This window comes from Arabidopsis thaliana, chromosome 4, assembly GCF_000001735.4.
Source record: "Arabidopsis thaliana chromosome 4, partial sequence".
Taxonomy (NCBI): Eukaryota; Viridiplantae; Streptophyta; class Magnoliopsida; order Brassicales; family Brassicaceae; genus Arabidopsis; species Arabidopsis thaliana.
This window is the reverse complement of record NC_003075.7, coordinates 5,667,192-5,682,463: the sequence shown is the minus strand read 5'-3', so window position 1 is coordinate 5,682,463 and position 15,272 is coordinate 5,667,192. Positions and strand designations below refer to the sequence as shown.

Here is a 15,272-nt window from a genome sequence, read left to right as displayed (position 1 = left end):
ACGTTCTAAATGATTTTGAATTGCTTAATTAGTTTGGATTTTAGAAGCTGAAAGAAAGACACAACAACTTAAAATAATCCAAAGAGTCATGCTTAAATAAATCCAACCAACATAACTATCGAAGCTGTTGCAACACAACAATATTTGTCACAAAAAAAAACAATTGTTTCAGAGGGACAAGATATTCTAAAGTAAAGACTTGTCAAACATTAACTTTGAAGAGAAGATTGTATTGGCTGAGTGATAAGGTTCTCTTCATCCATTGTTTTCTGTTTTTTCCTTGGTCGTCCTTGAGGTTTCTTGGGTGGTTTTGGCACTGCTTTACGCTTGCATGAACGTTTGTTGTGTCCGACTTGTTGACAGTTGCTGCAAGTCTAAATATGCAAAGATTAAATTAAATAATTTGAAAAGGAAGATCTTGTGAAATATAATTCATTGTTCTCTATTTTACCATTTGAACTTTTTCACGTGTATAAGGAACTTTTTGAGGTGGACGATCTTCAGTTGGATCACGGATTCTGTCATTGTTCTTTGGTCGATTTTTGGAAATTAATATCCCATTAATATTTAATTACTGTGGGGTTAAGTTTATTAACAGGTTTTACTTCAGGGTTTGTTTTACTAAAAACATAGTTCAGGATTTAGAAATGGATCTGGCCAAAGTTGAGGGTTTTTTTCATTAAATTCCCTTTATATATACACATGAAGATGATGAGAGCACAATCGCATATTCTTTTGGAAGAAGAATAGAACTATCGTAAAAGTGGAAAATTAAGAGAGAATTGTGCCATAGTTTAATGATTTTTATTTTGTCACTAGGGAAAATCCAGACCTATATTTTTAATAATTAATAATTAATAATTAACTAGATTCTAACCCGCATATACATGCAAGATTTTCATATTTAATAAATATATTGGAATAAATGTTTAATAAAAGATATTATAATGTACACAAAAAAGTGTATAGTAAATTATCATATAATTTTGATAAAAGTTTGTATTATTTGTTTTTTTGATAAATGGTAAATTATATAATAGTATATATATCATAAACTTATCAATTATCATAATATTTGAAAATAAGATGTGTAGAAGGTAATATAAACAGTTTGCAAAAAGTTTTAATTAAGATTGTTTTTTTTTTGGGTTAGTAAATTATATAATAGCATAGATATCATAATAGTAACATTTCATTAAAAAAAAAAATTGTCCTTAAAATTAGCGTCTTCAGCTATTTTCTAGAAAAACAAAAAAAAAGTAATAATTCATGAGAAAAGAATAACATGTAAAATGATCACATCTGAAACCAAAAGGAATAAAAAAACTTATTTCAAGAAATCTGCAAGTGTAATATGATAAGGTCGTTATATGATTTTATGTATAACATGAACATAATCTGCAAAATAGTGATCTCAATGAAAAAATTTCCAATAGATTCTAAAAAAGTAGAAACCAACAAATTATATGAACATGGAAAAGACATGAATTAAGAAGAGTACAAAAGGAAATATATAGATATGGTTCATCTTTTAGTTTGGGAAAGAAGTAGAGAAAAATAGTTTTATAGTGAAGTATAGAAGAGTGATAAGGTTTTGTTTAGATTTTTCGCATCGGTTTTGGTTCGGGTAATCGGTTCCGGTTTCTTTGCCCAGCCCTAGATCGAATGATCTTTTACAATAATGAATAATAATATATACAGTAGAAACTCTATAAATTAATACTCGATAAAATAATAAATACGATAAATTAATAAATTATGTCGGTCCCAATGTAAAAATTAACCAAAATCGATAAGATAATAAGATAATAATTTTTTTGAAATTCCTATGTAAAATTATAGTCCCAATAATATTATAAATTAATAATCATAGATCTTAAGTACATATTTTAAGACTAATTTTATATAAAATTTTTGTTCAAGCTACAATTACAACTCTTTTTAAAATACAACTTGTATGATCTATGTTGTACTCACATAACTATTTGCGTATTTGATCCGTCATAGTTGATTTTGTAAAATCTTTTATTTGAGAAAACATTGCTAAGATTAGTGTAAAGAGAAATTGATTAAGCTTCATGTTTGTGTTTACGTCCACGTTAATGTCGTAGATATACCGACACAATATCTCGCCGAAAAATAAATTAAAGAAGTCAAAGAAAAACAAAAATCTGACATAATTATATATGCAAACAACAAAACATATAGAAAATTAAATTAACAAACATTTTAAAAAAAATATTGTGTTGTATTTTACGTAAATATTTCTATAAATTAATAAATATTAATTTATACGATAAATTAATATATATTAATTTATACGATAAATTAATATCACTATAAATTAATAAAATTTCATGGTCCCAACATTATTAATAGAGTTTCTACTGTATATTCATTTTAAATATGATTGGATTGTTAGGTATTGATAGGGGTGTCAAAATGGGTCAAAATTCATGTGTCAACTCAACTCAACTCAACCCATGAACCCTAATGAGTTGAAAATTTTGACTCAAATGAGTTGATGGGTCAAATGAGTTGATGAGTCAATTGGTTTGATGACTAAAATGAGTTGGGTTGTAATGGTTAATGGTTTCAATGGTTTACCCAATTAACCCATCAAATTTTGTAAAATTGAATTAAATCAACTAAAATCTCTAAACCAATGTTAATTTAAGTTTAACCAACACATCTAAACCAATTTAATAAAATTAATATTTTTCCAAATTTCTTAAATATAAATTGAGAAAAAGTAAACTCGTAATTTTTCCACCAAAAAACATAAACCCGTGATTTTCCCGCCAAAAACGTAAACCCGTGATTTTCTCACCAAAAATGTAAATCCATAATTTTCCCGCCAAAAATGTAAACCCGTAATTTTCTCGCCAAAAACGTAAATCCGTAATTTTCCCGCCAAAAACGTAAACTTATAATTTTTCCGTCAAAAAAGTAAATTCGTTAAAAGTTGAATCCGTAAATATCGTAAGTTTGATGATAATGAATTAATAATGAGAATTGTTTATTATTGTTTTATAATAATAATTAATTAAATTATTACTTAAATGGGTTAACCCATTTAACAACTCAACCCATCAAATTAAATAAGTTATAGGTTGACCCAACCCATTTAACAAAATGAGTTGGGTCAACCCATAACTCATTTAACCCTAAACTCATTTGATTATGGGTTGAGTTGAGTTGGGTTACCCATTTTGACACCCCTAGGTATTGATAAGAAACAAATATTAGAATATCTTATAAGTTAATTTATTTTTAATATGTCAACTCTAAAATTAAGGAATTTTTATTAATTCACGGATTTATTACGTGCACAATAAGAGATTGAAGCATTGAAGGTATCTTTTAAAAAAAATTTAATTTTTTTTTAATACATAAATGTTTTTAAAATTATTAGTGTAGTTTCTTGAGGAAATATATTAAAATCTCAAATATATGATGATATTAAATTGATATTTTTGTTTCCGGAAATATCTCAAAATATATTACCAAAATTGAATACGTTTCTGTATATATTATTTCAAAATCAGTAGCCTGATTTTTATGAAAACTAAAGTCATTTAGTAGTAGTTAATTTACTAAATTATCCATGTAAAAATTTATTTAGTTAATTTTAAACTACCCTCACAATATTGTAGTTCACAAAATGATTCCCAATTAATAGTATATATATATATTTCATATTTTCTTTACTATTTTTTCATGATTTTTATATGTATAAATATAAAATTTGTTTGAGGTTTTTTTTTTTGTTTTTTTTTTTCTTTTGAGTTACTTATGTTTTATTACATACTGCATATTTGATATATAAAACTAAAATAAATTTTCTTTTTTACTTAGCTTCATTTATTAACGAAGTAAAGAAGAATGTAACAGAAATAATTTTTATTTAGATTTGTTTTCACTCTTTATTTTTATTTTTTACAAATTTCCTTTGAGGTGCTTTTTAAAAAGATTTTATTGAATAATTATTGTTTTTTATTTCTGTTGGGTTTGGTTATATTTTTATTTTATTTCGGGTCATTGTTTTTGTTACAATTTTATGGGCCCAAGTTACAATTTTGTCTTAGGCAAAGTTTTTTTTTTGTTTTAAACTTTAATTTTTTAATTAGGTAAAAAACTGACTCTAAATACATGTGGAAAATCAAGTGATGTTTATATAACATGTTTATATAACATTTTTAACTGATTAATTTTACCTATCTATCATCTTTACAATTACTAGGGCTTTTATTTTTAATGATATTTTGTTAAGTTGCATGTAGCTATTGAATGTTATTTGTCATGATTCATGATATATGTAGAACAAAAAGATTCATTAGAAAGTGATTGGGAACATAATGCATTGTTAATTTTTTTTATTAAGATCCATATAGTCTTTATAAGTTTTGGAAGCTAATTTTTTACTTTACGAACATCTATTTACAGAGTAATTAGAAAATAAAAGTGAAAAGAGTTAAAAATCACCAGGTGCTTATTCTCGTGAGGCTAAAGTCAATTTAAATTCTTAAGAATATGTTATATGGAGTTAGCATCTTTGATTTTAATGTTCCACATGCATACTTGATTTATAAGTTGACGAGCCATAAAAAGCTAAAAGCTATGTTTTTTTGTTTTTCAGAATTTGAAAATTAAAACTTTTTTTTTCATAGGAGTATAGAACGTACTCAAATGATTATTAGTTATTGATTAAGATCCATAATAACGCTTAGAAAATCTAATAAGACCCTTGAATATTTTGAGGAAGAAACTCGAAAATCTTTAAGGTCTCTTCTTTAAGATTCTTCTTCCATTGACCTTTTTCCTCGGTGTTTTCTTCTGCTAAGACTTCATTCAGTTCGGAAATAAGCTTTTGAACCAAAAAATAGATAATAAATGCATGTTGAAGAACAAAAAAAATAGGAACAAAAATCGAATTGATCATTGGAGATTTGAGAGTAACCATACTTTAGAGATAAATTCAATTAGACCTTAAAGAACAAAAATGACACCTTAGTTGTAACAATTTTTTGCTTGTTTACAGATGACATTGTTGATGTAATCTCTAACATTTTTCAGCGTAAGCTTCTTCTCGAAAACTTCCATATATGTTAGTGATTTATACTCTTAAAACGCTAGTTTTTTTCTGTATCAAAATCATAGCATCAAACCAAACTGAAGAATGATAAGTACTAACTAAGTATTGTAATAATATTATTAATCCAGAAAATTCAAAAATTGATTTTTTTTTTTAGTTTGTCATATTCTTTTTTTTTGTAATTTGCATATTATCTGATGATGTTTTGTTTTGTGAATATAAAATTTAAATAGTTTGAATAATTAGGAGGAATTTTATTTTATTATTAGTTATATTTAAATTTCAAATTTTATCATAATAATTTAATATTTTGCTATTTTTATACTTTGTATAATTAAAATTATATATATTTTTGGTTAATTTTAATTTAACTGTAGTAACACCTGCTGGTTAACCAGTCATAAAATTTTTGCAAACGCTCTAATTTTTAACCATTAAACAAGTTATTCAAAATGTTTCATAACGCTTGAAACCGCAACCGCCCGCTTCCGCAAACTCTCGCATTCATAACCGCAAACTCTGTGTTTAAATCAGCGAGGCTCTTAATCATTTATTTTGGTTAGGCCTAGGCCCATATATTTGTTCTGCTGATATAGAGAGTGACGTGGAAAAATAGAATGTTATTATTGGTTGATGAAACTGAGCTGTATTATTTGAAATAATCTACATTGGCTGACAATTTTAATGATGTGTCAGTATGAGAACAACTCAAAAAGCTGATGTGTCAAGTCTGGAGAGATTCTTAGTGTTTTTATTGTATTGATTTTCATTTACAAACTTAAATTTTGAAATAAAAATGAGTATATAAAATGTGTTTCATCTATATCCCTCTGGTAATTTATTTCTAAATCGTTTCTAATTGTAATTTTCTTTTTGAGATAATCTCTATAATATTTTTGAAGTACATTTATAATCGGGTGGATTAAATTGTGATTCGACAAATTTGGTACTGACCCGGTAACAAATTTACTTCAATCCCTTACATATGATATTTCATATTTAACAATATAGATATTTAGAAGATTTGGTTAAGATTTAAAATTATGATTCTTCTATGATTTTTTTTTTTTTTAACATGGTTGAATCATCATATAATACATAAAGTATAGAAATATCTCAACTTTTTTTCTTCGTATATATTATGATTCGAAATTTTTAAAACAGACATATATTACCCAATTGATAAAAAATGTGTGTTTATCGTCCCACATCAACTCAAATGATTAGCCAAATAGTTTGCAATATCATTTTCCATAAATTTATAATTACACATTTATGTTATAAAATATGACCATTAAAAAGAAAAAAAAAAATTTTAGAAAACTAATTCAAAGTTTTGCTATGATGAGATTGTTTTTATATTGATTTATTTGTTTTGTTGATTTGTTTGCTTGATTTAACTTCCTTAATTGCATTTAATAATTACTACTAGAACAATAACTATATTTGAAGTAATACCGCATTCTATTACATCGAATCTCTAGTTAGGTTTCTTACCTGCTTGACGGTAAATGTAATATCACCAAAGTTAAAAAAATTAATATAGTTTTAGCTTGTATATAACGTTATAGTCCTAGTAAATTTAAAAAGAATCTTCTTTTTAAAAAAATCTTATAAACCAAAATTCAAGACATTTATCTGCACATTATCCTTGAATGTATTGTTATATTTAATTCGTTAAATAATGTTTAAAAGAAAATAAAATACTTTAGAACTGAAACCACTATTTTAAAACAATAGTGTTTACTCAACTTTCATTAATAACAAAATAATACGTTTATTAGTACAATAACTCCTTCGTAACATACTTTTTTAAATAAGAAGATATAAATATGACACAATCTAGTTTTTAATTACTTTACAACAAAAACAAAAACTTTAAAAATTAGAAAAGATATTTAATTTAATTTTTCTCTGATATTATTGAATTTTCTAATAAGAATAAAGATCTCAGAGTCCAAAACTAAAAGTACTCGGTTTACTCCGGTTCTTTATTTCAAAGAATGGAAACTCCAAAAAAGTGTCAAAATATTATAAATATTTAACCTTTATACAACAGCTGAAATCTTATAATTGACGGGTTTAGGTCGATAATAAAACAGAACATTATACTACGGATGATATCCTAGAATTAACGATCACAATATAATTATACAATCTTAAATACTAAACAAAAACAAATATTAACAAAAAAATAAAACTTATTTTTATTAACTTTTTAAAATACATCTCAATTATCTTATAGAACTTTTAAATATTATACTACAGATGAAATCTTAGAATTAACGGATTTGGGTCGATAATAATATGGAACGTTATAATATAGGTGAAATCTTTGAATTAACAATCAAAATATAAATATATAATTTTAAATACTAAACAAAACAAAAACTATTAACAGAAAAAATACAACTTAAATTTTATTTTATGAAACACATACGATTCTTTTATAAGAAGTTTAAACATTTGAACTTTATACTATGGGTGAAATCCTAAGATTGACGGATTTAGGTCGATATTTATACATGATTGTGTACTATAGATGAAATTAACAATCAAATACAATTATACATTCTTAGACACTAAACAAAATAAAAAAATTATTAACAAAACAAATATAAATTAAAATTTAAGTTATAAAATATTGTCTCGCTATGTACCATACATTTAATTAAACAAACTAATAACATATAATTATAGATCATCTTAAAAACAAAAATTCAATTTTCTTTTTAATAAAATATAGACCCACGATATACCGTGGGTTAATATCTAGTATAGCTTTGTACTCCTAATAAATTTAATAAGAATCTTCTTTTAAAATATTCTTATAAGCCAAATTTTAATACATTTAGCTACAAAGTATCCTCGATGTATTGTTATAATTTTTAAATGTTGTAAAGAAAATAGAATACGTTATAAATATAAAAAATTACTTGAAAACATAAGTGTTTCCTCATCTTTCATTAATAACGAAATAAGACGTTTATTAGAACAATAACTCTTTCGTAACATATTTTTGATAAGAACATATAAATATGACACTATCTAGTTTTTAATTACTTTATAACAAAAAACAGAACTTACAAGATTTGCAAAAGATATTTAATATATTTTTTCTCTGATATTATTAAGTTTTACAATAAGAATGAAGATAACTATTTTGTTTTTAACTCTTCTAGTTCTTTCTTCCTCATGTAAGTCTAAATTTATTTAATTAGGATCTTATGTAATATATATATATATATATATATATATATATAATTTATTTCTTAAATTGTAATTTAATAATTTCAATATATTTTGGAAATTTTATAGGTACATCGATAATTACCAAAACAATGAATTCAAAAGAGACAATATATCTTGATAACCCAGCCGTGAGTCCTTCAATTGATCAAAATCTAGTGGATATACATCTTGGGCACTCTTTTGTTCAAGGCGTAATGAGTTTTTGTTATGACTGCGGAAAAGCTTGTTTTAGAAGGGGTAAAAATCTTGCTAGGTGTCAAAAGTTTGTTTGTCGTTGCACTATCAGTAAACTTAGATAGGACTCGTAATTTCTTTGTAAAATTTATAATAAAAAATTATTATTTAATGTTTTTCTATGATTTTTGTTTACTTTGTTGAACATAGTGTGTTCCAATTTTCTCGAACCATGATCGATTACTCTCGGAAAACCTCCGGATTCAAATCTCGAACTGCACTCCTACTTGACCTAAAGGGTCCTCGGCGTCCAAGATCTTCCATCGTGGAGAGCACCTCGGCTCCGCCCTTCTCCTTTATGGAGAGAAACCGCTCAAATCTCTTAGTCGCTGCGGGGCTCGCACCGGCGCGTCATGAGGCTAAGAACCCCTTTCTAACGCCACAAAATCTATTGATAATGGCTATTTATGAAATTCCCGAATCTTTCGTGGAAGTGTCTTTGACACATCCTAGTCTCGCTTGTGATATGTTGCTAGTCAGCCTCTGTTTCCGAGATTCTAGGGACCTATCCTTTAAGCTTTTTGTTTGTCTTATCCATCTCTTGTATGTTTGCAAGATTATGCTTCAAAACTTTGTATCCTATGTACCCCTCTTTGGGTTTGATTGAATGAATGAAGAAAGTCCTTGACAAAAAAAAAAAAAAGATAATAATGTGAAAGTCACGCACATGACATGGTGTTTGTGTAGTAAAATAAACTAAAATGATTTACTTAGCATAGATGATGAAAAATTATTTTTTCTTTTAGAGTTTTTGCTAGGATTTAGAAGAAATATCTAACCGGATTTACGAAACTGATGTAGACAAAAACCATGAGGTCAAAGTATAAAATAAGTTCAGATTTTTGTTTTATTAAAAATTAAAACCCTAATTTAGACCGATTGGTTTGATGAAGTTGTTCATATAAAAAAAACTTAGATCTATGTTGTTTCTTTTTCTTTCATCTCACAAAAATCATTGATCCGGTTAAATTCTACATTCTTTCCTCTCATACAAAATCAGTAATCCCTTTTGCTGCCTTTTACACCAACTCTGCCAAGTGTTTTTTGGTTGAATTTTCATTCAAGCCAAGTCGGATAGCTCAATTTCACTGCTACAAATTATGTTTAACGACTTAAACCTAAATGTTTGTTTTTTTTGTTTTTCAATTTCTCATTTGTGGTTAACGTTTATAGTTTGGTTTAATTCTTTAGATGCGATAATTATGAAATGATGAAAACATTTCTAGATATTTGCTTTTCCGAACCGAAACAAACAAGACTCCAATTTCAGATCAATTTGGTTACAATTCTACAAAACTGAACCAGTTACTATCTTTTAAAACTCTATAATTATTATTTGTAAAATAAATGACAATTCTTATTTAACATAAATTGATATATGAAATTATATGTATTCGCTTATTTTTAGAAGAAAAAAATACAATTTGTAAACAAAATGACTTGAGAAATATCTTAGGGATCAATAAGCAGTCTAAATATAAAAGTTTTTTATATGGAAATAATTTGAATCAATAACAAATAGATGATCGACAAAAAGCAATAACAACTCTATAGAAAATAGTACACGACTTTGTAAGATGAACAAGAATAAGGATTGGAAATTGTCCAACTAATTTACGACTCCTAAAGACGGGTATAAATGTTTGCAAAATACTTTCAAACTAGCAAATTCACAAGGGTTTTTATAGGGATGTCAAAATGGGTAACCCAACTCAACTCAACTCATAATCAAATGAGTTTAGGGTTAAATGAGTTATGGTTGACCCAACTCATTTTGTTAAATGAGTTGGGTCAACCATAACTCATTTAATTTGATGGACTGAGTTGTTAAATGGGTTAACCCATTTAAGTAATAATTTAATTAATTATTATTATAAAACAATAATAAATAATTATCATTATTAATTCATTATCATCAAACTTAGGATATTTACGGATTCCACTTTTTATTGGTTTACGTTTTTGGCGGGAAAATCACGGGTTTACGTTTTTGGCGGGAAAATTATAGGTTTACGTTTTTGGCGGGAAAATTACCGGTTTACGTTTTTGGCGGGAAAATTACGGATTTACGTTTTTGGTGGAAAAATCACGGATTTACGTTTTGGCGGGAAAATCACGGATTTACGTTTTTGGCGGAAATTATAGGTTTACGTTTTTGGTGGGAAAATTACGGTTTTACGTTTTTGGCGGGAAAATCACGTGTTAAAGTTTTTGGCGGGAAAATCACGGGTTTACGTTTTTAGCGGGAAAATCACGGGTTTACGTTTTTGGCGGGAAAATCACGGGTTTATGTTTTTTTGTGGAAAAATTACGAGTTTACTTTTTCTCAATTTCATCGCTTGTATATTTAAGAAATTTGGAAAAATATTAATTTTATTAAATTGGTTTAGATGTGTTGGTTAAACTTAAATTGGCATTGGTTTAGAGATTTTAGTTGGTTTAATTCAATTTTACAAAACTTGATGGGTTAATTGGGTAACCCATTGAAACCATTAACCATTACAACCCAACTCATTTTACTCATCAAACCAATTGACTCATCAACTCATTTGACCCATCAACTCATTTGAGTCAAAAATTTCAACTCATTAGGGTTCATGGGTTGAGTTGACCCATGAATTTTGACCTATTTGACACCCCTAGGTTTTTAACAACTTTACAAAGCTTTTTAAAACTTGTACAAAGATTTTTAAAGAGTTTTAAAGGATTTATAAGAGGTTTCAAAGGGTTTTTAAAAATTTTACAAGGATTTATAAATGCATTTTTGACGAAATTTTATTTTTTTGGCGGGAAACAATTTTTGACGAAAAAATTTCAGTTTCTAATTATATGTTCTCATTAGGTAATGTATAATTTCGAACTATTGTTCAAGAAAAAGGGTGTCTTTAAAAATGGCCAACAAAAAAGGGTATTATTGCAAAAGGGTAGTAGAAAATGGTACTTTAGAAAATCACCTAAAAAATTTTATATCGATCCAAACTTTATAATTGTATTTTGATTGTTATATCTAGGATTTCACCCGTAGTATACCGTCCCGTATTATTATATATTTAAATATTTATAATATGTAAACTTCTTATAAAGTTTAAATATTTGTAATATTTTAAATTTAATAAAAGTTTTATAATTATAAATATTTAATTTTTTTATAAAGTTTAACTTTCTAATAATTTGAAATTTCTAATGTTTAACTTTTAATAAAGTTTAAATATTTGTAATTTTTTGACAATTTTAAAGATTTAATTCTTTAAAATAAAGAACCAGAGTAAACTTGATACCACTTTTTATTTTGGATGCCTCATAAATCAAGTTTCCTGCTCATTCGTATTTAAAATCATTTTGATAATTGCTAGGATATGCCTTCCAAGACTACTCCTTATTAATTATGCCGCTTTCTATTGGCCTTTTCATTTATACCCTCGTTTAATTTTTAATGATCATTTTACTCCTATTTTGAAAACTTTTTTAGGTTAACAAAATAAAATTTTGATTTTCCTACCAAAAATATTCCAAAAATAATTTTCCCGCCAAAAACAATTCTCCGCCAATATTTCCCGCAAAAAAAATATTTTTCCGCCAAAATATTTTTCCCGCAAAGAGAAATTAGCGGAAAAGATTTATTAGGGTTTTTGAAATATTTTTAAAGGATTTACAAGGGTTTTAATCCTTTAAAACCCTTAATGCTTTAAAAATCTTTGAAAAACTCTTGTAAATCTCTTTAAAACTTTTTTGTATGGGTTGACAAGAGTTTTAAAATGTCTCAAAAAGATTTACAAATGTTTTATAATATTTAAAAATGTATTTTTTAAGAGTTAAAACATGATTTACTAATGTTTTTAAAGACTTTATAAGAGTTTCAAAAGGATTTTAAAAGCTATTCAGAGTTGAGCTTTCCTGTAAATCCTTTAAAAGCTCTTGTAAATTATTTTAAAACCTTTTACAATGGTTTTAAACGATTTATAAAGATTTTGAAATAGTTACAAATGTTTAAAATGAGGATTAAAGTATTTACATGTGTATTAAAAGACTTTATAAGAATTTTAAGATGTTTTAAAATGATTTATAGTTGTTTTTAATAACTCTATAAAGTTTTTTGTTCCAAACCGTTGCATTCAAATCAAATCCTCAAAAGAGGAGATAAAGGAAAGTAAAGATAAAGGCTTGAAGATTTTTTCAATGAGATGCTCAACTCTGAAAAGCTTGCAATGACGGGAATATATTTGGATGCCTGTACGGATTCAGAATTGAAGCCAACCTTCAACAAATCCAAGACCAACTTTTGGTCATAAAAGGCTTCTACGGTTAACGCATTGTCGCTTTCAATAATTCGCTCCAAAGAGGAGCATGGTGGTGATATCATTCTCTCCGGGATGGAGGAGGGTTGCGAAATTGGTTTCTCCATAAAGGAGGACGGTTTTGAAAGTGATCTCTCCATAAAGGAGGAAGTTTTTGAAATTTGTATCTCCCTAAAGAAGAAAACTGATCTTGAGCCAACGTAAATCCTTAGAATTGATCAGAAATAGCATAAGGGGTTTGAACTAACAACCACTAATAGGAGTTCTAATTCAGCCGATAGGATTGAAAAATCTGAGAATGACTTGTATACCTTGGGCTTGGCGAAGGGTCCACGATTGATGATTGGGGAAGAATAGAAGAACGACATGGGTAACACCACCGCATCTCGGAGATCCTTCGAATCTTCACCGGCACGACCACAACATCTGCTTGTGGAACAGATGAGTGAAAACAGGAAAGGAGATGGCTTGTGGTAAATGTGGATAAAAGGCTTGAACCAGATAGGTGCTAGGGCTAATAGGATAACTGGGTTGTGCTTTTTATTCATCCGGCCCATCTTGCTGTAAGCCCAAACGTAACTCAAAAGTCAAAACTAGAAACCCTAGTTTCTCATTTTCATGCATGTTCAGGATGAGGCGACGGTATGAAGCCGCAACGACAATGAATGGCCAAGTAGATCTCTGATTTGTTGGGACAAATCTCGAGAGCGGCAAAGAGGGAGGTGCGGTGTAAACGCTGGCTCGTTGAGGATAAGTATGACAAAAAACTGGCAACTTTATATATGTCTTCACCCGGAGGTGAGAGAGACGATATATTAGAGTTGGAGCCACCGTTACCGGAAAATCGAGCAACCAGATTCTGAAGATAGATCTCACCGGCGACCATGTCGACCAGACGAAGGTGAAAAAGGATCTCGCCTGAAAGGATCGGCAGAGCAATGAATCTTTGGAAAACGTTCGAAAAAGATCTCCAACCACCATAGACAAAATCAAAGAGAAAGAACAATGGTGGTTAGGAACGTGGCAAAAGTATACAACAGCATTGCAAAGAACGGTAAAGAGACAAAAGAACGAGAGATGCTTTGAGACATCTTGAGGCCGTCGAGCAACAACTCCGCCAGCGTCAAAAACTAGATTCTAAATTGGGACCTCGATAATGGTGCCTAAGAGAAAAACCTTTAACTTGTAATATATGTCAAACTACTTTGAAAACATAAATGAACCTCCTAAGAGTCATAATTATTTAAAAGAAATAAACACTCAAACATGTGCTTTAACACATGTCCGAAACTTATAGCTGCTCTGCGCATCCTTGGGAAACGACTATTCCTACCCTTCAAATCCATTGGTATCTTCCTCCTATTTGGGTATGTAACATACCATAATCCTACTTGATTAGAGACTAATCGGCGATTACTAAAAATAAACTAAGATCGGAAAACTTACCTACTTCCAAATCGGAACTTTTCTTGGGATTCCTTAGCGAAACAAAATTAGAACGCTTCTAGGGTGAGAAATTTTGAATGGGAGTCAAGGGTTTATATAGAGAGGTAAGGCGATTTACGAAGCTGCTACGCCACCAGGTCCGCCACTGATCATGTCTCTTCCGACCACATGTGTTGCTGAGTCACGTCCATGGACACCAAGCAGCGTCCATTGATCGATAGCCATGTGTCATTGCCCTCGGACATGAGTCATTGCCCTTGTCGACACATTACCTGCAAGCGGGACATGGCTGTTTGATATAGGTCAAATTAATCCTAAGACCACTCTCTCAAATAAAGAAGTCAGTTGCAGCACTTAGGGATCGAACTTAAAAAGTTCTCGGATAAATAGACTAATGGCTAATCAAATTAATCTAAGTGAAAAAGTAAAGAAAATAAAGAGGAATCAAAAAGTGAGCAATAGTAGATTGTGAGTTGTGAAAACAAAATAATAAAAGCGTCAAGCTTAGGGTATTCTCAGGAGATAGATGATAGTAGATCTAGAAATAGCTAAGTTGTTATCAAACCGTTCTCTAACTCAAACTATGATTTTACAGTAACCGGTAGTGTTCCTCGAAACTCTCTATACTTAGAGCTAAGATAACCGGAGAAGCCAAGAAATCCTATACTAAAGCATGCATTATTATCAACTTTGATTAGTTCACCTAGTATCTAAACTAGAGCCCTTCTATGAGCCTACCTATTCTTTCTTAAATGCCTAGGCTCATCTATAATGGTTCAAACAACAAGTACCTATGGTGGGCATACCTATTATCTAATATCAAGTTCTAGTTAGCTACTCTAGAACTAGCATTAATAACAATCAAGATGAAGAATCTTACAGATAACCTAGCAAGGGGGCAATCTACTAAATCATCTAAATCCCTAATGAGAAACCCTAAACCTAACAAG

At 28.5% G+C, this 15,272-nt stretch overlaps 4 protein-coding genes and 2 long non-coding RNA genes across 7 annotated transcripts; 4 read left to right on the top strand and 2 right to left on the bottom strand.

Annotated features, from left to right (window-relative positions):
• Nucleotides 1-4,735: 4,735 nt before the first annotated feature.
• On the bottom strand, nucleotides 4,736-5,069 carry AT4G08876 (pyrophosphate-fructose-6-phosphate 1-phosphotransferase-related / pyrophosphate-dependent 6-phosphofructose-1-kinase-like protein; the record flags this gene model as incomplete). The annotated part of the gene is made up of 2 exons (NM_148301.1): nucleotides 4,736-4,867; nucleotides 5,010-5,069. The coding sequence occupies 2 exons, from the start codon at nucleotides 5,067-5,069 to the stop codon at nucleotides 4,736-4,738; spliced, it is 192 nt and encodes a 63-aa protein (NP_680667.1).
• Nucleotides 5,070-8,243: 3,174 nt separating this feature from the next.
• Nucleotides 8,244-8,718, top strand: AT4G08875 (Putative membrane lipoprotein; the record flags this gene model as incomplete). Its single annotated transcript, NM_001036526.2, has 2 exons — nucleotides 8,244-8,292; nucleotides 8,414-8,718. 2 exons carry the CDS (start codon nucleotides 8,244-8,246, stop codon nucleotides 8,644-8,646), a joined length of 282 nt encoding a protein of 93 aa, NP_001031603.1. The 3' UTR covers nucleotides 8,647-8,718.
• On the top strand, nucleotides 8,655-9,205 carry AT4G08874 (uncharacterized protein; the record flags this gene model as incomplete). Of its 2 annotated transcripts, none has more annotated exons than NM_001340605.1 (1): nucleotides 8,655-9,205. In NM_001340605.1, one exon carries the CDS (start codon nucleotides 8,703-8,705, stop codon nucleotides 9,186-9,188), a length of 486 nt encoding a protein of 161 aa, NP_001328717.1. The 2 variants fall into 2 exon arrangements, with proteins under 2 accessions (NP_001328717.1, NP_680666.1); NM_148300.1 differs by having other exon boundaries at nucleotides 8,754-9,188.
• Nucleotides 9,206-12,922: 3,717 nt separating this feature from the next.
• Nucleotides 12,923-13,310, top strand: AT4G05650. Its single transcript, NR_141885.1, has one exon. It is a non-coding gene; the product is annotated as an other RNA (long non-coding RNA).
• AT4G08868 (uncharacterized protein) lies at nucleotides 13,194-14,029 on the bottom strand. Its single transcript, NM_001036525.2, has one exon. It carries the CDS (start codon nucleotides 13,855-13,857, stop codon nucleotides 13,417-13,419), a length of 441 nt encoding a protein of 146 aa, NP_001031602.1. The 5' UTR covers nucleotides 13,858-14,029; the 3' UTR covers nucleotides 13,194-13,416.
• AT4G05645 lies at nucleotides 13,990-14,570 on the top strand. The gene has a single exon (NR_141884.1). It is a non-coding gene; the product is annotated as an other RNA (long non-coding RNA).
• The last annotated feature ends 702 nt before the right edge of the window (nucleotides 14,571-15,272 follow it).

Bases quoted from the DNA above. Each gene is read 5' to 3' on its own strand.
- AT4G08868 (NM_001036525.2), bottom strand. From the start codon at position 13,857: ATGGTGGTTGGAGATCTTTTTCGAACGTTTTCCAAAGATTCATTGCTC.